The following is a 25,182-nucleotide window of genomic DNA, read 5'->3' as shown; positions in this document are numbered from 1 at the left end:
ATATATATATATATATATCAATTTGAATTGTAGAAAAACTGCACTCCCAACAGTTGCTGAAATAAAGACGAGATTTATTTACAAAGCCATTCTACAAGGCTTGTCACGTTTCAACCATAACGGTCTTTGTCAACAGCCAAAGTCATATATATATATGCTGTTTGAAAAGTACTGTTTACACAAAGTTGTTTATCCCTGATTGTGTCTTCGTGGGCCTTGCCCTAAAATGATATAAAATACGAAGGAAGAATTTAGAAACTTTCTCAACCTTTCCCACTTGGTCCACTTCTACTATGCTTAAGCCACACATGTATTTGTCATTTGATTTGAATGATCAAAGCCTTAGAGAAAAGTACTTCATTCTCTTAAACTAGATTACTACATTTAATAATGTTGCTTATAGACACATTATTTTAATGTTATTTTCTTTTCGCATTCCAGGTGAGGATCTTAATTTAAATCACCAACAGAAAGAGGAGTTTCTGGACTTAAAAGATATGTTTGCTGTGAAAATGAAGCGTCGTTGTTGTGCTGGAAAACACAAAGGTGGAACATTGTTGGGTATCACAATTTTTATATGCCTAAGAAAAGGTCACAACAAATTAAAGGATTCTGCCATCGATCTTGGCAATACAAGTGAGGACCATTGCGATGTATGGTTCAAAAAGTTAAAAGAAATTTTAAATGGTGAGTATTAGTATTAACTCAATACTTCCAATACATGCAGTGAACACATTTCGAGAACTACCACATCAAGATATGATACATTACATTTAAATCTGAAGCATATCTATGAAAGATGTCTTTCAGGAGAACTCAATTATACTTTGTGTTTGTGTTTATTGTTGCTAATAAACTTTGATGTTTTAAGTGTGTACAGTGCATTGCACCCAATCAGAAAACTAAACAATTTGCCTTCTCTTCCTGCCAATTATTACATTTCCTGTGCCTTTTATCCGCAATAAAACTCAACCTTGACAACATTGATATTTTAATTTTGCGAAAGGTCTATGTCTGAATTCTCAAGGCAAGTAGCGGGTTTATCCTCCAACCACACCCTAATTTAGAGACATATGTTTTTTTGTGCCAGTCATTGAATCGTAGGATGACTCTTTTAAATGGGTGTTCACAATTCGCTTTTACGTAATTCTGTGCATTGGAAAGTCTAAGCAAAATTACACATTATTACACAAAATGCAAAACAGACATTTGAAATTACATTTTGGTCTAAAAATGCATCCTAATGTCCGTTATGGATGCAAGGACACATATCTTGCTAACATTGAAAAGTGCATAAACACTAGTGCCGGAAACAGCAGCTGCTCACATTCCAATAATTTGCTTAGTTCCTGTGCGTCTATCTCAATTTTTGCTGTATATAGGGGGTATTTAGGCAATGTGACATAATAGTGTCATTTTGTGAATTTCGCGTTTCATTACACAAAATTACTGAGATTAGGAAAAATTATGGGAGCATAATGTAAATTTCACACTGGCCTATTTAATAGCAGTATCAAGATTTGGACTCTGGTAGCTGCATCCATAGTAAAGGTTATCGTTCTTATTCGGAGATCATAAACCCAATTAGTACTTAAATGAAGTGGTAGAGAGGGTTAGTGCTTGCACAACTATTGCACCTGTACTAAACCAGATTTAGGGCCAGATTAAGACCTTGGCGGATGGGATACTCTGTCACAAATGTAACGGATATTCGCCCGCCTATTACAAATTCCATCACATTTTATGGAACTTGTAAAATGACAGACGGGATATCCGTCACGTTTGTGACAGAGTATCCCATCCGCCAAGGTCATAATCAGGCCCTATGCTTTTAAACCCTTTTGTCTGCTGATGATATCTTATTGGCCTCAAAGATACCCGATAGTCTACTAGATAAATATGATAGGTTCTTCAGACAATCAGGTTTGGTTAACAACCCTCCTTAAAGCCAAGCTGATGACTTTTAGACACCATTGCGATTTTCATAATAACTTTAAGGTGATCTTCAAGGCTGAACCTGGGCCCAACACCTACTGAGACATGACAAGATGGTACAGTTTATTTAGCGGATGGAACTTCACTCTTGATGCATGGTGAAGTGTGTTTGCAACAGCTGGTCCAGATAACGCTCATCATCAGTTGGTTTCTCTACATTTCATCCAATGTGACAGAGTACAGTGTTCCTTTAGCCAGTTTACAAAACCTTGTAGATAGCAATGAGTGGCCAATCCATTGATCAGGCTCTGGCTGATTGATTCTGCATGATGAACCGGTTGAAACTCCACAAGTGTTCCAAGGAACAACAAGTGAAAGTAGTGGACACTGTTGGGAGTAAATTAGCATACCTGAGGGATACACAAATTTAATATGATGTGACCTGACATATTGTGTTTGATCACACTCCCATACACCACACGAAACACATGAGGAGGGAGTGCATGTAGAGGGGGGTATTGGGTCTGAGGCAGGGAGGACAGTGATGGTCATACTGTACCATGACATCTTCCTGACCTTGCCACAGCGCATGACTGAGGAGCCAGGTTAGACAGCAGCGTGGCACCACCTCCACTCATGGAAATGCCATGGGAGCCATACTGTTGTTCCTCAAGGGTCGATTGTTGGTAGACTGATGGTATTTTACACCTTTAATGTGTTGCCACGTTTCACAGATGTGTGTAAATCTACAGAGTTGGGGCAGTTCATATGCCACATTCCATTGGAAGCCATATCAAGGAGAAAATGAGAAAAGCGGAAGGTAGATGGGATAGTCAGGATTTATTAGGCAGATTTGAAGAGGGTGTGGCATGGAGGCATAGAAACAGGGACCGTTGAAGTGGCATCTTTACTTTTTCAGAACAGTTTGTTCTCTGTTGCATATAGGGGTGAATGAAGATCTGTGAATGCTGCTGCTACCTGAATACTGGTTCATTTCCTCTTCACACATTTTTATTTTTTTCTTCGTCTGTAAGCTGTCCATCCTTATGGCATAGCAATCACAAGATTTGTGAGATGCTGCCACATGGCCTACCAGTCTGCAGCAAAAAGGCTGTGAGAAGACAGAATGAACTGAATGAAAAAAAAAATAGCTGAGTTTGTTGGAAAACTCTGAACCGTCTAGAATATCATCTTGGAACTACCCATAGATGCAGTGCTGACATACCACTGGTAGATTGTGCGCTTCACAACCCCCCAAAAAAACAACAGTTCCCTGATTTGCGCCACCACCTAGTGAACAATTAACTTCTGTTTCTCTGTAAAACTTATGTTCCTCTTGATGCGTCTTGGCTCCGCTGGTTGTGTTTTGCGTGGCAGGACATTTGGGCAGTACAAGAAGATGTCCACAGTTGAGACTCATCTTATACTTATGTGTGTTGTGTGTATTAATTAGGTATGGTTGTTGCCTTATGGGCTCACCGCGTTCCCACTTTGCTTGAGACCGTACACCAAGTGCCAGAACATAATTTCCATTGTGCACGGCCCACCTGCACATTTTTTTTATTATGGTGTATTGTGAATTATTGCCGAGGGTTTTTATGTACTGTTAATTTCTGAGAATGCGACAAGCAGTGCATATCAAATGTTTATAAATGTCCAACTTATTTTTCAGGATTTCCACATAGACCGAAATATCTGAAAATAATAATTAACCCGCACAGCCATAAACGAGAAGCCACCAGTGTCTACTCCGAAGAAGTTGAGCCCCTCTTTAAGCTTGCCGACATTCAGACCGATGTTACAAGTATGTTACTTTCCTAAATTGAATTAATGGACTGCTCTTGCAAGCAGCTGAACAACAAATAGTCTGAATTTGCAGCTAATCCTGCAGATCTTTCTGTGCCTATATATAGCTCAGTACATCAGGTTACACACCTCGCTCTTGAGCATGTGCATTATACCGAATACCGGGAAAGATTGAGCAATTTTCTGCAGACATTGTATTTTATCTCAAACTTCTGCACTGCTAGTAAATGTATCATCACTCATTTCTAAAACTAAATAGAGCAAATCTGATAATCTATAGCAGTTTTTTTCCAAACAATGTGTGTTTTGTTTGTGAGTTTGCCTAATGCTTAAACAGATAACTACAGTCCTCTTGCATGACTTCGCTAACTCTGATCGCTGGTCCTTGAGCTTGTCTGTTAGATTCAATTTTATGATGCGCTTCATTTTTTAAAAAACTATTGTAGTAGCAGCATTTTTCAAATATTTTACTTGTAACATAATATTGAGTGCGAACAGACAGAATACACCATGGGACTCATTCTCAATCGTGGAGCATTATAGATGTGTTATGAACATTCAGCTTATGTCTTAAAACATTATGTACATTTAGAAGCAATTTCTACTAGGTAGTTGCAGAAACCAGCTGTAAAAGACACCTGACCAATTCTGTAGGTCTTGTGCTTTCAACCTTAATAGCAAAGTTCTTCAGCACTGGACCGTTCAAAGGATTACTATGCAGTCGGGAGCATGGGAGAGCAGGCGTTGAGATGGCTGGCACTCGGCGAGCTCCAGTGGTGCTTTGAACGACCACCCAGTGATGCCTAGGCAGGTTAGGAACCAGAAAGCGAGGAGGGGAATATGGCAGAGAAGCTGGTCGTTTGAGGAGCACATATGGGCGAGAAGCTAGTGGCTTTGCTGCAGCTTGATGGGCTTAACACTGGCTTGCACACAAAGGCTGTGGAAATTGTGCTTCCTCCAGCACCAAGAGAGAGTCTTATACCCAGCTCTGAAAGACAGAGAAGCCTGTGCAGCTGTTAGTTTGGGAGGCGCTGTAAACGGAGATCATTAAATACTGCTGTAAGAAAAAACAAGACCTTCCGTAAAGAGGCAGAACTTGGACTGGGGGGCAGTTGGGTGTATCTTGTGACTGCTGTTCAGAAGGACACCTGCACTGCAAGTAAGACCACACCTCATAGTTCTTTCACCTAAGAGGCAGGGCATCCTGGGCACGAATGTAACTTTAGAGATACGGACCATGAATTGAGCTGCAATTCTTTGGACTTTTTAGTGAATTATGGTCAGTGCTACAATAATCCTATGAATTTCCATTCTTCTCTTTAAACAGGTGCGCCACAGGCCTTTTTAATAAATTTTCTAGGCCAGTAATGAACACACTGCCCCTTTACTTTTCCATAATCCAAGATGGACATTGTTGGTGAGTGATAAGTTCGCTCCTGCTTAATTGTGGACAGTTTGATTCCGGCCTCAGTTATTTCTAACACAGTTAACTAATTTATAATTTTGCTCATAATAACTCTTTCAGTATAACAGTTGTGAAGGATAGGTATTCTCCTCATTGCTTCCCCATTGTGGGAGCTGTAACAACACCACAGGTAAACATTGGCCTCATCTCATCTCATCCTTTCCTTTTCCATGTATCCATTTAAGTGTTCCTAGATTGGTTCTCTTTTGTTTCTCTAGACCCACATCTGTGCATATAGAGAACCGCCTGTGTTAATATCAGCACTATTCCTTACCATATAAAGCTAGGTAAGCACTCACCAGTACTTCTGCAACATTCCTCCACCTTACCACTCCTCTCCTGTAGGCTCAAGAAGTCTGACATTCCTTTGTGTCAGGTTGCTACCACTTCTGTTTTAGCCTTCTTGATCATGACACTCTTAAATTACTTGTGTGGTGTTGAAACGTTATCAGTTATCTCAACTTTGGCCTGCATTTCTCTAGCTGAGGAATCCACAGGAAAAGAATTAGCATCAACCCGTCTTCTTCTCACCATAAGCCAGTAGCAGCCACTGAATTGTTTTTATGCTAAGCTTTTTCATGTCATGTTGTTGCACATGATTATCTCACAAGACATACGCCATCATTTACATTTGTAGCACCCCAGTATGTATATTTATATACGACTTTCTTATTCTACAGAGATGAACCTATATTAATTCAACTGATTAACTTTAAAGGGCCACGAACGATGTAGTCACAGTCACTGAATTTATTATTGATGTGATCCTTTCCAGCAAGGTGATGCATATCAATCTAAAGAAGGGCAGCCACAAAAGAACACAGAGCTATGATCTTCCAAGCGCAAAAACAGATCTGTTACATGATGGATCGGGCTAGTAGAGTGAATAGTGTAGAATTTTTGGGCCTCATTTTTCATCTCACTTCTCTATGCTGCAAATTAATCCTTATCATGAAAACGGTTTGAAGTGCCCTTGAAAAGAGATACAGTATCCGGAAGTAGTTAGAGTGCTGTGAGTCTTAGCATGATTTAAAAAAGCCCAAAATACAGCGCCCTGAAAGACATTTCTTTCACGCATTTGGCCCACCCAACTAGGGAGGGTTTCAGGACAGTGGTGAAATGGCTCAAGGTTACCTAGAACAGTTTACAAAGGCATTTAATTTGCCTATTTGTCACTGTACAACAAATTTGACAGGGTTAAAAGAGTGATGGCACTTATGAATATCAAAATGGGACCCATGGAGACTTGAGTGTGTGCTGTGTGAACCAAAGTGCTTCCAAAAAGGGGGCATGAGGATGGAGGGAATCCCCGAATGAAGTGGAGTAAAGGGTAGTGGAATTGAATTCCATCCAAAAACAATTGGAAGAGGTCCAGCTGTATGCAGAACGCTCTGTTGTTCAACTGGAATGCTAGTTGGAATTCTAGCTCAATCCGAACTACTGCATACAGCAGGAATTTCAAGATGTCAGTGGTGTTTCTGGGGCAGGGGTTGGAGCGAGGAGGGATGGGGAGAAATTAGTAATTTCTGAGGTCAATCCATGCCCCCTAGAGCTTCAATCATTTTAGAGATGGTGATAAGGATGATGCCCCAACGTTCCAAGCCCTTCCTAAGGTATCATATAATTGAACTAGTGACTTCGCAAGAAAACGTTTCAAGAGGGCATCCTGTAAATCACTAACTGAGACACAGAACAGGTGCAATGGCAAGGGAATACTTTCATTCTCAGATGTCACCGTGGAGACACTTGTGAAATGGAAAGACCAATTATTAGGTCTTGATAGCTCATCGGGTTTGGTTGCTTTGTTGTAAATATATTTTTCTTGTTACAATTTACCAGTGGATGGTAGGCAGACTCCACTTCTTCAACCGTGTGCTTGATACCCTAACTGATGAGCTAATATTTGTGAACCTTAGATGGGCATAGGCACAACTGCAGTCAGAATCCGAAGTGCCCTGTCATACTCTCCTTACAGAGGTATTTCCACTGTAGAGTCACGACATTACTGAACTTTAGTGATTCCAGCAATTGTGTTTTCAAATATACTGTGGGTTGTCCATTTTCTGTTTTAGTTTAAATAATCCCAGTAAAAAGATACACTTTATAAAATACATAAGCCATTACTCTGTAGCCTATCCACTACATTCAATATATGGCTCCTCTGTCGGTGAGATGAGACGCTAAACTCTTTCAACTGTGTGAGAACTGCCTACATGTCTTCGGTGTTTCACAAGAATGAGTGAAATGTTCTTAGAAAAACATTTCTCATTAGGATTCAAATGAGGATCATGTATTTTCTGCATATTAACGAACGTGTTCCAATCGGCTTAGCTTGAGAAGCGTTCTTCTTTTGTGCACACAATGATTTACCAATTAAACAGAAATAACTCCGCTTCTAGACGTTTGTTTTATAAAAAGAAACAATCGATCTCTAGCAAAAAATTTTTACCTCAAGGGTGTAGATGGCAAGTCATGCTCATTGAACCATCATTGATTATTTATGTAATTCGCATAATGTAGAAAAACAAACATAAGAGACCACCCGCTGGTTTAGACTTCTGACCACTCTGTCCCCCACAACAGTCTCTCTTTCGTATTCCTTATTGCCAGTCTTAGAAAGACTACTAAGGTTTTTTGTTGGGGCCTGGAGGCACCTTATGAATGCCTTTGAGACCTTCAATGTTGCTAGCGATGGCATTGTTTTAGCAATCAAAGGCATCATCAGGAATGCTTTCCTGGTTGCCTAAATCCTCATTGACAGGAAGAGAACACTGTCACTGGGCACTTGATCTTTTTTGGGAATATCTGTAAAGCAAAAATAAAGTAACACAATTGAAAATGTGTCTCACTAGTGCATCCTAGGTAGTGTGATTTATTAAGAGGAATAGTACATGCTCACAGAAACAAACAATGGCCATTCCTTTCTCAATAGAATAGGAAGATGTGCAGGCAGGATGTTTTTAGAAAGAGTAGGAAGAAACATGCAAATCTAAAACGAACGAGAAAAATAATGACGGGGAAAAGTTTTTCCACCAGGAAGCCCTAACTTTTTCTTATCCCCTCGTTTCACCTCTAGAAATAGGTTCACACTTTATAAGATTAAGACATAAAGGAGCCTTCAAGTTCAGTGCTTGTCTCCAACGTTCGCCAGGGGTGCATTTTCCTATTTCAAAGCTTAACACCCAACCTTAGTCTGCAGTAACAGTGATGATCAAAGACACTGGATCTTCCAATTGAGTCTTCCTTAATTGAAAGTGACATTTCTGCTCTGTGTTTCAATAATATGTCCTAACAGCAGAATCAAGCTTTGGGTGCAAGTCTGTTGTGTCTAGCCTACCTCACAGCACAGGGAAATACCCTTCTCATCAAAGCTCCTACAGCACGTATAATGAATGATTATTAAAAGTTATGACTTCTTTCCTTCTTGTGGTGTGAATTGGATTAAGGACAATAGATTTAACGAACTAGGAATTCTATAGCTAGAATTTTATGTGTCACAAGAAATTATAAAATGGAAATAATTGACACACAGGCTACGAATACAGATTACCAGGGTTCCATATGCCTTTCTACCCATTACTATTAAACCACACCTGTTCAATATGTCACTCTTGAGGAACTCTGAGCCTGCACACAGCTTCTGGTGCTGGTAGTATGTTCTTCTAACCTGAGAGTCAAATCCTACAAGACAACCAGCCCTGTCAGAGGCTTCTATGTATTAATCAGTGTTTAACCATTTGCATTCAAAACTAGAACCTCTGTGTTATGTGGGTGTCAGTTTTCACATGTATAACATGTATAACATACCAGTCATATTTTGATCTTCAGGGGTATGTCAATCTGATGTCAATAATTTGAGTAGTTACCTTTATTTTTGTATTCTACCTAATTTTCTGAGCCTTAATGGTGCCAGTGGTTGTTCCGTGCTACATATAAGCTTTTTTGTATACAAAAAAGTGATGGATGGAATGCCTTAACTAATCTGAGCCACTGGTAATCACTCGCAGCTACTCCCAAACTATTGTTTTTTTGGAAACCAGGCAACTTCAGTTGGACCCAGTCATATGCAAATCAGTCTTGACCCTGCTCTAATGGGAACAGTCGAGCCCCAACTGCCAGGCTGGTCCTTTCTGAACCAGAACACAAGAAACCTAGGACCGGTTTCACCCTGATTAGGGCTCATAAGCAGGTATTACGTGGTTGCAGTGGCACAGTGTGCATGAGTCCTGCATCTGGGAGTACCCATCCCAATTAGGACGATACACTATAGTGTACAAAAAAAGATGGATGGAATGCTTGAATTAATCTTAGCCACTGTTAATCCCCCAGGCAGCATATCGATCCGTTGTTATTTTGCACACCATGCCATCTCAGTTTTGCCCTGATTAGGGCTCGTCAACCAGGTATAACATGTTTCCAATGGCACAGTATACACAAGACCCACATCTGGACCAGTTTCCATATGCCATTAGCTTACTTTTATGTAGTAGTCAGTAGGAGAAACACCATTGTAGTCTATCATTTATCACCAATCAATACCCGTAGCAAAAATAGATTGAATAAATGATAGGTGCTGCTCAGGAGATTGAGATTTTGAAGAACCAGTGTTTGTCATCATTGTAGTTATGAAATGATACCCAGAGATTTATCAGGAAGTGAACATGCATATGGAAAGTAGTGATCAAAGACACAAGCCCTAGGTGACTCCACACAGAGTTGGGCATTTGTTGACACACTCTAATAAATTCTCGACCACCTCCTGTTAAAAATAAGCAGAGGATGATCAAACAACTCCACTACCCACTCCACTCCACTGCTTTAGATTTGCAGGGCATGATTGGGCAGGGTAGTTGATCTAAAACAACAGAGATACAGCAACACCAGCATTACAGAGCATCTTTCATCAGGGGTTTCTTAGGTGGAAGATTTCACATCATAAAGGACTCTTCATTAGTAAAGTCTAAGATGGAAGAATAGACATCAAGAAGGGCAGGGTACATGCCTCCGTTATACCTGAAATCCAACTGCCACTCAACCATGATACTTGCAATGTGTTTCACGCAGTGGCACACCTCAGATGCCTAACCCCCAGGAAATATTCTTAAGCACTTGGACGCCTCCGGTGCTTATGTAAATTATGGCTGGAACATATTGGAGGGTGAGTACGTAACTCCGATGAGTACGAACTGCTTCTGGCAATTCCTTCAGAACAAAAGGTTTTGTAAAGGCCTGATGCTGAGCGAAGTGACTTTTATTGCCAAGGATGCTTTAGAAATCCATGGTTCAGCCAGGTCACTTGTAACCATATCACTTTAAAAGTACACAATTGCAAAATCCTTTATGACATATATGGGTGACAGGAGCGCTATGACTTTTTAAAATGTTTTCTCTCTGGTTATTTGTGATAGTGATGTGCATGGAATGTAATCACTGAGGAAGCACAAGATTGTGTGACCCACTTCCACCAATGATTTTGTTACTGGGATTGGTTACTGAATAGGTTGCTTTCCAGAGTCTAAAAGTAAGTAGCTGGAGTCATTGGTTCTCTGCGACACCTATAATGATATGCCTTGCATGAAGGTATCTCTACAAAAATTAATAAGACATGCCTATATGTAGTAAGAATGATGGTTACCTGAGGTCAGACGAGCCACCTTGAGCTCTGATATTTTTTTTTGCCTCTTCACAGTGAATCAACTATTTGCACCAATCTTTCTTCAGATATACTTACAAATCTTTTATTTACAAAGAGTATGCCTAAAGAGGGGGCTCCCTCCGACCAGACCATAAGGTCCGAACAGAGTTGAGTTAGGTTAAGGAGTAATGTATGTGTCCACGTCTCTTTTCACAATCATGTGTACAATGATTTCATGTTTGCAGTGCAGGGCCATTTGTGTGCCATTTCCTGGATTGCGTTTTCAATGTGATTGTTGACATTTGCATTAATTTCTCACTGAAAATATGCACAATTGTTCGTTGCTACTCTTATTTTTTCCTAGGCCACTATTAGAGAAAGTATTGAGGTAGAAAATTCCTTGTCCCACGTATGCATGATTATGAGGTAATATAGAAGCACAAAATCCTTGAACTCCAATGAATGCCCTTGACCTTCTAAGCACTGTGATGGGCAGAAACATTTTAGCTAATTCAGGATGATTGGACCACTATACCCTTAGTCATCCAACACCATATTTTTAACTATACCTGAAGTACCTCTGAATAAAGGGTATTCCATAAGGTTTACCTTGAGGTATTTTTAGTATCTATCTCGATCCTGGAATTATCCAGTTGTTTCTTTATGAAGAAGCCCCTTAAGCTGGGGTTGAGTCCACTACAGTAGTATCACTTTTCCAGTGTGGGTTGAGGAAGCCGTTGATGAAGCTAGCCACATATTGTGCGTGAGTCTTCCTCACATTATATATTATTTTCTCTAATAGAGTTGAAGTCCTAGGTTGATATCATAACTAGACTCTATCTAATTCATTACCATACCTTTGTGTGGTTTCATGTATCTCTTGACACACCCACACAGATTCTCGACCAATTGCCATTAAAAATAGGAAAAGGATGATCTCTAATAACTCCATTACTCACACCACCGCCTTCATTTTGGAGAGCATAATTGGGCAAGGAAGAAAACCCAAAACGACGAGGAGATCCGGCAACACCAGCACTGCAGAGCATCCTTCATCGGCGGTGTCTAAGAAATCCAGAAAATCTATTAAAAGTGCATACAGGTAGAGGTGCAGACAACGATGGGTGCAGGCTGACAGGCGGCGACAGGCAGAGATGCTGAGAGACATAGCCACGGTATAGGTGTAGGCTGACAGATTTGCAGACATTAAAAGGTTCCAATAGAGATGAGCACATTGAAGGCACAAGCTAACCTGGATGTGGTCAAGGTGGAGTATGAGCAGGGAGAGGTACGGGCAAGAAGAGGGAAGAGCAGGGAGAAGTAAGGTCTGTAAGGTATGAGCATAAAGGAAAAGTGAACTCGTAAAACTTTGCCACATTGAAATATGAAACACCAACAATTAATAATAAAACTAAAAACGACTTCTTTCTAAAGATGAAATGCGATGTATACATGCAATATGATGGTTTCAAGGAAAGCAAAGAGCAGTAACACTGCTCTCACATTATGCGAAACACGGGAAAACTCTGGCTATAAGCTTCAGCCTGGTGCATTTTTCAGAAAGCAAAACTCATCTTGTTTTAAATACAAAGTGCATATTTGTTTTGAAAGAACTTGAAGTTGAGATCTTTGCGCTGAAGTCAGAATAATATGTTAAAAAATACTAATTTTCTTAAAAACCTGCAGTTGAAGGGGTGTTGTGGTGTAAATAATCTAAAAGACATTGCAGCCCGACAGTTAGGAGAGCTATTCCATAACGTCCCCTATCATTAATGAAGCTAATAAATGAGGACTGGATGACATCTGCTGTCTGCCAGAATTGGCTGACGGGTGGGGCACAGGCAGTGTACATCTAGGCCTTGCTCCCAGGTCTGCTAGGAATAGTGACTGCTCGATCATGACTGCATGAATTTCCGTTTTACAGTTTTAGGCTGAACTTTTTCTTGCCCTGCAGCCTGTTTTTTTAGGAGGGGGAGTTGGGGGCAAGGAATTGGTTGCAGGACATTGTGAAATTCTCCTAATGTAACTGTGCCCACATCCTAGGCGTTGTTGGGGCTGCGAGGATTCTTTGGTGTCCTCAAAGCCCTTCACACTTCCCCAGAAAGCTAAGAGGGCGAGAGTTTGTTGGAATGCCAGTCCCTGCACCCTATGTGCATTGTCTTCAGCCTCTCTCTGCTCCCAGAGCCTGTGGGGGCACAGCCTTTGGCATAGCCGTTACTGGGTACCGTGCCCTGGGCTCACAGTGTGACTCTAGGTGAAAAGCTTTGCCGTAGGCACATACTTTACCACTACCCCTTCCCCCCAAAAAAATGTTATAATAAAACAAATGAATTTTAACATCTTTCCGAAAAAGGATGGATGATTATTTGTTCCCATTAGCTGCATGGCTGTCACACTAAACATGAAACTATGTCTCTCTAAGAGAAATAGGACTTCCGCAAATCATGTAGACAGTAACTGAAGACAAGAGAGTGCCCCTTTTAATGTGTGCTACTAACTCAGAAAAGGTTCATTTCAAGTCTGCTTGAAGAAGTGACATTCTGATTGAGCTACTTTAATTAGAATTAGGAAATCAATGTATTGCTTTAGATACACCTGTGGACGCTGAATGCAAATGTAAGAGGTAATTGTTTGTGTAATTCTGTAAAATGATTTAATTTTCTTAATCTGTTTATAGTTTTTGATACTATCAACTATACAGGTAAGTGTTGTAACAGACATTTCTCTTGGCTTAACATGAAAACACAGAAGTCCAATTTTGGATCTTTCCTTTGTTCACGTTTAACCGTGTGAAGTGAAACAAAACCTTAAAGTGCATTCTTGACACCATTATGTTTTTCTTCTCTAGTCACCGAATATGAAGGACATGCTCTTTGTTTATTAAAAGAGTTCAATCTCCAAGAATTTGATGGGTATGTTGAGTTTATCTATTTTTTATGTTGTGGGTAATGCTAATATGAAAATAGCCAAATAAATTCACATGTGGCTGAACCTCAGGGTCTAAACCTTGTTGTGCACGCTCCCATCTTATTCTTTCCTATCTCTTTGTTAGTTTTGCAGAACTGGGAGGGAACAGAATAGTGACATTAGGCTGTCAAAGTGAGAAATTAACTGTGGACATAAATACTAATGGTAATACCTTCATTGCAGAACATTGTAATTGTTTTATTGACATACCTATCTCTGTACTTTGCATGCTCTTGTATTTTCTATGTAATGTGCATGTAACTTTAATCAGCAGTTGCTCCTTGGAGTTAATTTTATAGTTACATTTTGTTCCAAATCACCCAAAAAATAAATAAATAAAATATGTAAATTGGCAAAGGAAAGTAGTTTTCTTTAGAGGATCGCGAAGTTATTTATGAACTTTCCTCAGTAATGTCGTAAAAGGGAACTTTCAACTTTTAAGAACATTAGATACTCACACAAGGCACTACCTTTGTGTTCACTGATGATTTTCAGGTTTTGTTCCTCACATTATCTGTTTCTATGTCTTTCTACAACTCGCAGAAGCCTTCTTGTCTTTGATTTGAAGCTTTGTGTTTGCATTGCCTTTCTATACTTAGGAACACTTTATTTATACCAGTAATTTCATGATTTGCTGCACCCGTATCCAGCAGCTATCCTTCAGTCCACGACAACATCCCTTGTATACCACAAACAGTCATAGGAGGGCAATCAGTCTGTAGAGTCAATCTTTCTTGACTTCTGATCTCCGTACTCCTTTTTCACTATTCCCTTCCTTTACCCTACCATTGACCTGGACCAAGAGTTCTCTTCCCTCACCTCATTTTACATCAAGGGGCAATCACACACTTGCCAGAAATTGATACTTTTCAATAACTCTACTAGCTACAACTAGGCCAGCACCTAAAAGGTTGCACCCTAAAAATGTTAGACTCCAGCCCACATTACTTCTCCACTCTTCTTTGAGGCCACTGCTCTTCCTTTCCTTCTCTTACACCTTCCGAGGCACCCTTCTCATCAAACTACATCCCCTCTTAATAGTGCAACATTTTAAACGTATTACTGGACCATACCGAACAAATCTCAAACAGTAATCCATGTAATCCATTTTTTAAAATCACAGTATATGGTTCATTGCAAAAGTCCACTATGGGATAAGACCCAGGTAATCATATTCACGCTCACACCCCTTTGACCTAAAATCTCAAAATGTCCCAAGAGATGTTGAATATTGACAGCTAACAAACTCCTTGCAACACGTTGAAGGGTTGTGCTACATAAAGTTGAGGGAAGACCTCCATGAACTTTGTTGAAATGGTGAGTTGTGGAGTGCTGAAATGAAGCAATTCTCGCCTCCTCTGCATAAATTCCATGAACACGTTTTTTTCATGAGGGGGTTTAATGAATTAGGGGCACAGGCAGATGGCTACATTTGCTATAGAGCATTGGAACAGACATGCAAGCTGGGATACTTCAGTGTTACTGTGCTCTGGTTGGAGATGCATCCCTGGTTCCTGGAACCTCAAGGTTGATGTAAATGACTCTAGCGCGATGTATTGTTTTTTGTTGTTGTTACAATGTAATGTCGAGTGCTTGGAATGCAAAGGCATCAGTAAATGCTAGTAAATCTGAGTGAGTGCAAAACAGGGTCTAAGACCGTGCCCTCAAGACCTGAATCTGTTTTTGTGGGTTAATTGAGGAGTGAATCAGGTGTCCTGCAGTCAACTAGATGGGATCTCACTTTTTTTTGGAGGTTAGAGAAAGCATCCAACCATATCCATGAGGAATACAGTGGTCAAAGTTAGAGACATTACAGGATGCTCATTCAGATATGTTTGCAGACTGCTAGACTTGAGGGGCAGTGCTGCTGTGAGGTAGCCAACAATGAATGGGTGATAGTGTTGAGGTCTTCTACGGCTTGCATGTGGGAAAATATAGTTCTCCAGTGACATCCTAGATTAATATGCAGACAAAGTGTAGAGGGTGCCATGAGCCAGTTTAGAAGACACACATAGACATACCTGTGCACTCTCGTTTGAACTGTAAATGAAGTCACAGGTAGGTAGAGCACAGTGAAAATGTCATTAATAAGGCAATAGGGCTAAGCTGGCTGCTGATCTGTCACTGGAAGTACGTCTGATAGAAAGATATACCATAGTGCAGTAACAACAATCAAACATCAAAGAAAATTTATAGAAGAGCAGCTAATATAGATGCATTTGTGCTGTATAGGAGTGCCTTTCATATAAATTTGGGTGGACTGGCTAAGAATCTGACTTGATAGAATACATTGGGGAGGGTCGTGGAACAATGGGTCTTCAAATTGTTCTCCTATGCAGACGACAGCAAGCTAATGCATTAATTTCAGCAAATTGAGACCACAGTGGTAGAGGACTTCTAAGATTGTCTGACCATGGTGGCCATTTGGATGAAACACAACTTTCTGACACTTGGTTCAGATAAATCTGAAATCCTGATGTTTGGCGAATCAACTTCCCTTGACATGAAAACCTTATGGCTAAAATATCTTTGTGAACCACCTACTCCTATATCTGAAGCAAGAAATCCAGGGATTACATTTGACAAAGATTTATCTTTTAAACCTCAAGTAAAGGCCATTACTGCCACTGGATTCACATTTCTTAGATAATATAAAAAGACTTTGCATTTACTTCCTTGTTACCTGGGAAGTTGTGCTGCATGCCCTGGTCCCCGCTATGATAGACTATGCGAACACACTTAATTTAGGATAGGCTCCAGCTGGTACAAAATGCTGCTGCTCGACTTATTTTGAACTACCGTAAAAGGCAAACCACAAGGGGGGACCTCAAGCAGTTGCATCGGCTTCTGATCAACCAAAGGATTATTTTTAAGGCCTTGCTACTATTGTTTAGAACACTGCAGTACAAGGGCATTTATATGTTAATAGAAGACTCGAGATAAATACCCCTGCCAGGACGTTTCACTCTTCAAATCAAGGAAAGGTTTGCTTCCCAAGAACTCAAAAAGAAAGATCTGGTGGTAACTCCTTTTACATTCTAGCAGCTAACTTGTAGAATTCTGAGCAGGCTTTTCAATCAAGATTGAAAGCCCATCTTTTTAGGTATGCCTGTTTATAACTGAATTATTTTATCACCGTTTTCCAGCTGGTTAGAGTGCTGGGATGCTTATCATTGAAGCTGCTGCTCAATTTATAAATCGCTCTTCACTCATTCACTTATAGAGGATTTATAAACCTGGCTCAGTTGAGGGAGGAATTAAAATTCCATGAAAGAAAGATTCTGTACTACACATTGCAGAGGAATCACAACACAAAATCAGACATAGCCTAAGATGGACAAAAGAGTGAAAAGGACTTAAAATGAACTATAGTGTAGAAAGTCTTGGCTGGAACAGTCTAACGGGTAGTGCATCATGCTATTTGGTCAAGTTCATTTGGCAAAAAATGTTTCACCACACTCAGCATTGGTCTTGAAGGCAATTATATTTAACAAGTTTGGGGTGGCATAAGGGTCCGAAACATCTTGGAAAAAATGTAGTCATGGGTTTCAGACTACAGCTACAAATGTGGAAATTTAGACACTTTTATGAACAAGGGCAACTAACCTAAAGTAAAATTATACGTGCAGGATATGCTCAGCCACCTGTTATTAGAGGGAGCTGAATAAAGTTCCAAGCCCACCTCGACTTCCTATGCCCTCAGATAAAGAAACAAAGAATGGGGTTGAATTTAGAGAAATACAAATATAAGTCATAGACAAGAAGTGCTTGACAAAATGTATAAAATCATGGGAGGTATAACCATTTTGACTATTGTAGGAAAGTACCATCTTGCCTGGCATGTTACCCCCATTTTCCACTGTATATATGTTGTTTTAGTTGTATGTGTCACTGGGACCCTGCCAGCCAGGGCCCCAGTGCTCATAAGTGTGCCTGAATGTGTTACCTGTGTTATGACTAACTGTCTCACTGAGGCTCTGCTAATCAGAACCTCAGTGGTTATGCTCTCTCATTTCTTTCAAATTGTCACTAACAGGCTAGTGACTAATTTTACCAATTTATATTGGCTTACTAGAACACCCTTATAATTCCCTAGTATATGGTACTGAGGTACCCAGGGTATTGGGGTTCCAGGAGATCCCTATGGGCTGCAGCATTTCCTTTGCCACCCATAGGGAGCTCTGACAATTCTTACACAGGCCTGCCACTGCAGCCTGAGTGAAATAACCTCCACGTTATTTCACAGCCATTTTACACTGCACTTAAGTAACTTATAAGTCACCTATATGTCTAACCTTTACCTGGTAAAGGTTAGGTGCAAAGTTACTTAGTGTGAGGGCACCCTGGCACTAGCCAAGGTGCCCCCACATTGTTCGGGGCCAATTCCCCGGACTTTGTGAGTGCGGGGACACCATTACACGCGTGCACTACATATAGGTCACTACCTATATGTAGCTTCACAATGGTAACTCCGAATATGGCCATGTAACATGTCTATGATCATGGAATTGCCCCCTCTATGCCATCCTGGCATAGTTGGCACAATCCCATGATCCCAGTGGTCTGTAGCACCGACCCTGGTACTGCCAAACTGCCTTTCCCGGGGTTTCACTGCAGCTGCTGCTGCTGCCAGCCCCTCAGACAGGCTTCTGCCCTCCTGGGGTCCAGCCAGGCCTGGCCCAGGATGGCAGAACAAAGGACTTCCTCTGAGAGAGGGTGTTACACCCTCTCCCTTTGGAAAATGGTGTGAAGGCAGGGGAGGAGTAGCCTCCCCCAGCCTCTGGAAATGCTTTCATGGGCACACATGGTGCCCATTTCTGCATAAGCCAGTCTACACCGGTTCAGGGACCCCTTAGCCCTGCTCTGGCGCGAAACTGGACAAAGGAAAGGGGAGTGACCACTCCCCTGACCTGTACCTCCCCTGGGAGGTGCCCAGAGCTCCTCCAGTGTGCTCCAGACCTCTGCCATCTTGGAAACAGAGGTGCTGCTGGCACACTGGACTGCTCTGAGTGGCCAGTGCCATCAGGTGACGTCAGAGACTCCTTCTGATAGGCTCCTTCCGGTGTTGCTAGCCTATCTTCTCTCCTAAGTAGCCAAACCCTCTTTTCTGGCTATTTAGGGTCTCTGCTTTGGGGATTTCCTTAGATAACGAATGCAAGAGCTCATCCGAGTTCCTCTGCATCTCTCTCTTCACCTTCTGCCAAAGAATCGACTGCTGACCGCGCTGGAAGCCTGCAAAACTGCAACAAAGTAGCAAAGACGACTACTGCAACTCTGTAACGCTGATCCTGCCGCCTTCTCAACTGTTTTCCTGGTGGTGCATGCTGTGGGGGTAGTCTGCCTCCTCTCTGCACTAGAAGCTCCGAAGAAATCTCCCGTGGGTCGACGGAATCGTCCCCCTGCAACCGCAGGCACCAAAGAACTGCATCACCGGTACCCTGGGTCTCCTCTCAGCACGACGAGCGAGGTCCCTTGAATCCAGCAACTCTGTCCAAGTGACTCCCACAGTCCAGTGACTCTTCAGTCCAAGTTTGGTGGAGGTAAGTCCTTGCCTCCCCACGCCAGACGGCATTGCTGGGAACCGCGACTTTTGCAGCTACTCCGGCCTCCGTGCACTTCCGGCGGAAATCCTTTGTGCACAGTCCAGCCTGGGTCCACGGCACTCTAACCTGCATTGCACGACCTCCTAAGTTGTTCTCCGGCGACGTGGGACTCCTTTGTGCGACTTCGGGTGACCACTGTTTCTCTCCACTTCGTAGTGCCTGTTCTGGCACTTCTGCGGGTGCTGCCTGCTTCTGAGAGGGCTCCTTGTCTTGCTCCACGCCCCCTCTGTCCCCAGGCGCAATTGGCGACATCCTGGTCCCTCCTGGGCCACAGCAGCATCCAAAAACCCTAACCGCACGATTTGCAGCTAGCAAGGCTTGTTGGCGGTCTTTCTTCAGGAAAACACTTCTGCACGACTCTCCACGGCGTGGGGGATCCATCCTCCAAAGGGGAAGTTCCTAGCCCTTGTCGTTCCTGCAGAATCTTCAGCTTCTACTGTCCAGTAGCAGCTTCTTTGCACCCACAGCTGGCATTTCCTGGGCATCTGCCCATCTCCGACTTGCTTGTGACTTTTGGACTTGGTCCCCTTGTTCCACAGGTACCCTCGACTGGAAATCCATTGTTGTTGCATTGCTGATTTGTGTCTTTCCTGCAGAATTCTCCTATCACGACTTCTATGTCCTTTGGGGAACTTTAGTGCACTTTGCACTCACTTTTCAGGGTCTTGGGGTGGGCTATTTTTCTAACCCTTACTATTTTCTAATAGTCCCAGCGACCCTCTACAAGGTCACATAGGTTTGGGGTCCATTCGTGGTTCGCATTCCACTTTTGGAGTATATGGTTTGTGTTGCCCCTATCCCTATGTGTCCCCATTGCATCCTATTGTAACTATACATTGTTTGCACTGTTTTCTAATACTATTACTGCATATTTTGGTATTGTGTACATATATCTTGTGTATATTTGCTATCCTCATACTGAGGGTACTCACTGAGATACTTTTGGCATATTGTCGTAAAAATAAAGTACCTTTATTTTTAGTATATCTGTGTATTGTGTTTTCTTATGAAATTGTGCATATGACACTAGTGGTACTGTAGGAGCTTCACTCGTCTCCTAGTTCAGCCTAAGCTGCTCTGCTAAGCTACCATTATCTATCAGCCTAAGCTGCTAGACACCCTATACACTAATAAGGGATAACTGGGCCTGGTGCAAGGTGTAAGTACCCCTTGGTACTCACTACAAGCCAGTCCAGCCTCCTACAACTATGTTGGTCCTTCCAAGTAATAACAGGTGTAAATGTTTCTACCTTTTCAGGGAATGCATGAAGTTAAAGCAGTTGATCATAATTCCTCTGACATGTTATGAATAACGTGGGTTGGTGATTTCAAAACAGCAATGTCTCTGAACCCTATTCCAATCTGTAGTGTCATGTTTAAGTCAGCCCAGAGGGTCCAAGAGCTGGGAGAGTATTGCAACCTAACTAACGTGCAGGTTCTGAGATAACTTAGGATTCACTTACCAACCTCTAGTTCATAATATTTCTTTTAGGGTAAAGTGGTGCGCTACCCTGACCTCTCACTTTTGGCCATTTTTCTAAATACGATTGAAATGATGGGGTCAACTGGAAATTTAATTGGGAAGCATTGTTTGAACTTTGATTCAGGCCCACACTTTTAAGAGCTATCTTTTTATTAAAGCGAGTACAGGCTCTGTACCAGTGATTATTATTATATAGGTAGCCTTCAATTGCTTTATAAATATCAATATATTTCTAAAAATACAGGTAATGAGGAAGGTAGATAACTCTGGGAAAGGAAATGCAGGGTTAGGGAAACAGAAACTAGGCTTATTCGCAACAAGATGAGACTTTAGAGAACGGACCAGGACTAGAGTACAGTTGCAGAGAAGCAGGAGAGTTTACATTTCTGCACATGAAGGTGAGATCCAAGAATGAGGATGGTGAACTATTAATAACAGATCTACAATAAGCAAATAAATCATTCAAGAGATTACATGATTGCTAATACAGCTCCAGATTGTGTAAACATGTGGTCGAACTTTCACAATTTGTATAAGTGTGGAATTGGTATGGGTAGAAGACTTTTTCAGTAGGAAAAGCTCCAGGAATGAGGGCCATAGTGGCTGTGTTTTGTCATGTGTATTTTACACTGGCAACATAACTATTACATCTGGAAACCTGCTTTATACCTGGGGGATCTACTGAACAGAAAGTGTACTTGCAAAGATTAATAACATCTAAACAGCACTGGCCACACTAGATGTCATGAAGGCATCAGATTCAGTTTTATTGTATTTTATTTTGTAAATAAAAAGTAGCATTGGAATGATGTGTGGCAATATTTACTTTCAACTTTTCTCTGACCTTCTCACAGCAAGAGTCTATACTGACTGCATTTTCACAGTCAACATTTCAACCCCTATGGTAAGTAGCAGTGGTTGAAGAGGACATGGTTTCTAGTAACTATGTAGATAACCTTGGATCTTGCTGGCCTGGTTCCTAAACTCAATTTTTACAGTTGACCAAAAATGTTGTAAATCTTGTCAACTCATTGTATCCTCTTTTAAAAAAAAATAAATCTCTTTATTGTTATTTGATACACAACATCATGTACATTCGAGTGCCACAGCGCTATCTTCACCATAATACCAACTTGTAGATCAACAATAGAGAGAAGGAGACAGTGTAGAGAGGTCGAGAAAGATAAGAAAGAGTAGAAACAAGAAGAAGGAGGTAAGATAATGACAGCTTGGGGGTGATCTCTGGCGGGGAGGGGGAGAGGAGACAGAGGGGTTACACGCCTGGCAACGTTATGTTTTGACAAATTAAATGATTCATTCACTAAGGTTAGCAATTGTTAGCTGGAGGCAGGCAACTACAGACAGGCTATCAATGTGGTCACTGCAGGTAATAGTGCGCCCTGTGTCATTCTATGGGTGTTGTTGATCCGGGTGATAAATGCCATGGCTGGTGCGGGGTGTCTCCTATTCCGCTACATGTGTAAAGAATGGCGTGGATACAGGCGACTTTTGTGCCGGGCCCAGGGTGTGTGCATCAAGGCGCTCTAGTTAGCTATATGGAACGCCAATGCGTAAAATATGAAGCGTTATGTTGGGTCGTCCTTCCATGTGCATACCCTATTGTCATCTCACCTAAGCAATGCTACTGACATGCAAGATATACGTATCCGGCAGTACCGCTAGTGGCTTCATGGGGGGCTTGTGTCGTCTTTATTCTCTATTGAGATGATGAGGGTATCCCATGTGTCCAATCCCTTGATCGTCAACCCTCTATCTCGGAGTGAGTGTAGTACCTGTGCCTCTGCTTTTGCCCATTTCAACAGGTCGCCCATCCAGCGGTGTGTTCAGTGCCTTTTATTGTATTGCCAGAAGGCGTTTGAACAGCACAAATGCCAGTTAGATGCACCTGTGCACCTGTTTCCCCCCCCCCCCCCACTTGGGTCTCGGGCAAATACCTAACAGACAGGATTTGGGCGTGGGGGACAGTGGGTGTTCCATTAGTTCAGCGGTTAATGAAGTTACGGCACACCAAGACCGCAGGACAGACGGGCAGTCCCACGTCATGTGGTAAAAGGTGCCGTCCGAGTCACCACATCGTGGGCATTCCTGACTAGCCTGGGGGAACATACGCTGGAGCCGATGCGGGGATAAGTAGGTTTGATGTAAATAATTGAATTGTGTGTAACGGAATCTAGGGTTACGCAACACTTCTTGTGTCAGACTGAGTTCGGTGCACCATGCCTGTTGTCAGCGGCGTAGGAAGAACCCGGTCCCATCTAGCCTTCGCTCTTGCTTGAGCCATGTCCGGGGTTCCAAGCAAAATGCCATATATCTGAGATGTGCTGCAGTGTATTCCCAGGCCGGCTAATAAGTCGTGTAGGAGAGGGGAGGTCGGGGGTTCGTTGTCCCCACAAGGCCATGTATATGAGCTGTTGTAGAGCACAGTACGTTATGAACCATCCCCATCCCACGTTGTGTGTTAGAGTGAGCTCAGTGCAGGACATGATGCGGCCCTCTTTGAATATGTCCCCAATTATCTGTTTGCCATTTGCAGGCCATAAAGTCAGCCTGTGTTGTCCAGCCAATTTCCAGACCCCTGGGATGGTCAGCAATGAGATCCTGGTGCCCCTCCCGTATGGAGCGGCACCAGCACCTGCGAGCTACGTCCATCAGGATATTGTATTGACATGGTGGGCTGTTATGGTCTAATAGCAGCACGTTGGTGTGACCCAGGGTGACATGTACCTGCTTTGCCTCTGTATTTGGGGGGGGGGGGGGCCCTGCATCCAACGCAATGTCCAATGTAACTGTGCTGCTGCGTAGTACAGCTCGTAATGCGGGCCCCCCTGTGCGAGCGGTAAGTACGTGTCGGCAAGTGCTACTCGCCTTCGTCCGCTGCTCCACATCAAGTCAGTCATCAGACTGTTCAGCGATGTGAAGAAGACACGGGGGATTACTGTCAGTAGTGCGGAGAAGTGGTATAGCAATCATGGGAGTATTATCATCTTCATGATTGCCACCCTCCCCATTGCGGATAACTGGAGCGAGCACCAAAACGGCAAGGAGCCCCTAACCGATCTGATCGTACATCCCTGGTTTCCCCCTCTAAGGTCGACTGCACTGTTATATATTTGTATACCTAGGTATTTAAGGGTGGTATAACACCATGGTAGTACATGTGTCGAGATAGTGGGGCAGAGACTCTCTGGAACCGGTGTCAGTGGGAACAGGCAGGACTTCGACCAGTTCACATGCAGGCCTGATAGGTCCCCAAATAGGTCCAATAGCTGCAGTATGTCCGTGTGTGACGCTGCGCAATTGCGCAGATATATCAATGCATCATCCGCGTAGAGGGAAACGATTTGGTGTTTATCACCATCAGGTATGCCCCACTGTTGAGCCCTACGTCTAAGCTGTGCCGCTAGTGGTTCATTCGCCAATGCGAATAATAGCGGCGATAGTGGGCAACCCTGTCTCGTACCCCTCCCAACCGGGAACCTTTCTGATATAATCCCGCCTGTCTTAACCCAGGCAGTAGTGCCAGAATACAAGATGTTGATCCATCGCATGAATACCTTCCCAAACCCCATGCATCTCAATGCCTCCATTAAAAAGGGCCATCGAGGGATACCGCAACCCACTCATATTCTAACTCTGGGGCGTCCGACATGAGCCGTAGCAGGCATCTAATATTTATGAAGGTATTCCAACCTGGAATGAATCCCGACTGGTCTTCATGAACCAGAGACTGCATGAGTGGGAGCAGACGGTTCGCAAGGACCTTACCCAGTAGCTTGCAGTCCAGATTTAACAGTGAAAGGGGGCGGTATGACCGGACATCTAATGGATCAAGGCCTGGCTTAGGGAGAACCACTATTACTGCTTTGCGCTGAGAATTCAGAAGCTGCCCCTTCGTTAGTGCCTCATGCAACATTTTCCATATATGGTTTGATTATCTGTGCTGAGAATGTGTGATAGTATTCCACCGGGAGACCATCGCTGCTTTGTTACAGGCCAATTGTCGCAGAGCCATCTGAATCTCCTCAGAGTCTATGGGCTTCTCTAATCCATCTGCTGAGTTATGGAGAGGCATGCTAAGGGGAGTGTGTGGAAAAAGTCTGCCAACTGCACTGCTGTTGGGGGGGGCCTCGCCGCATATAGAGTGCTGTAGTATTGCATGAATGTGTCATTTATTTCTGCTTGTGTATTAACCACTGCACTGGAATCCAGTCTTATGGCCCCTTTGGGAGTGCGCTGTTGTTCACCACGTACCAACCATGCCAGCAGC

At 42.5% G+C, this 25,182-nt stretch overlaps 1 protein-coding gene across 1 annotated transcript in view; it reads left to right on the top strand.

Moving 5' to 3' along the window:
* Positions 1-25,182, top strand: part of CERKL (CERK like autophagy regulator) — a 421,375-nt gene that overhangs the window by 87,303 nt on the left and 308,890 nt on the right. The window contains exons 2-4 of the mRNA XM_069225454.1: positions 442-687; positions 3,608-3,739; positions 13,690-13,753. Coding sequence (XP_069081555.1) covers positions 442-687; positions 3,608-3,739; positions 13,690-13,753 — 442 coding nt within the window. The remainder of the gene's footprint in view (positions 1-441; positions 688-3,607; positions 3,740-13,689; positions 13,754-25,182) is intronic.

Source organism: Pleurodeles waltl, chromosome 3_1 (genome assembly GCF_031143425.1).
Source record: "Pleurodeles waltl isolate 20211129_DDA chromosome 3_1, aPleWal1.hap1.20221129, whole genome shotgun sequence".
In the NCBI taxonomy this organism is placed as follows: Eukaryota; Metazoa; Chordata; class Amphibia; order Caudata; family Salamandridae; genus Pleurodeles; species Pleurodeles waltl.
The sequence above is the reverse complement of the archived record's forward strand: the minus strand, read 5'-3'. Positions and strand labels throughout refer to the sequence as shown.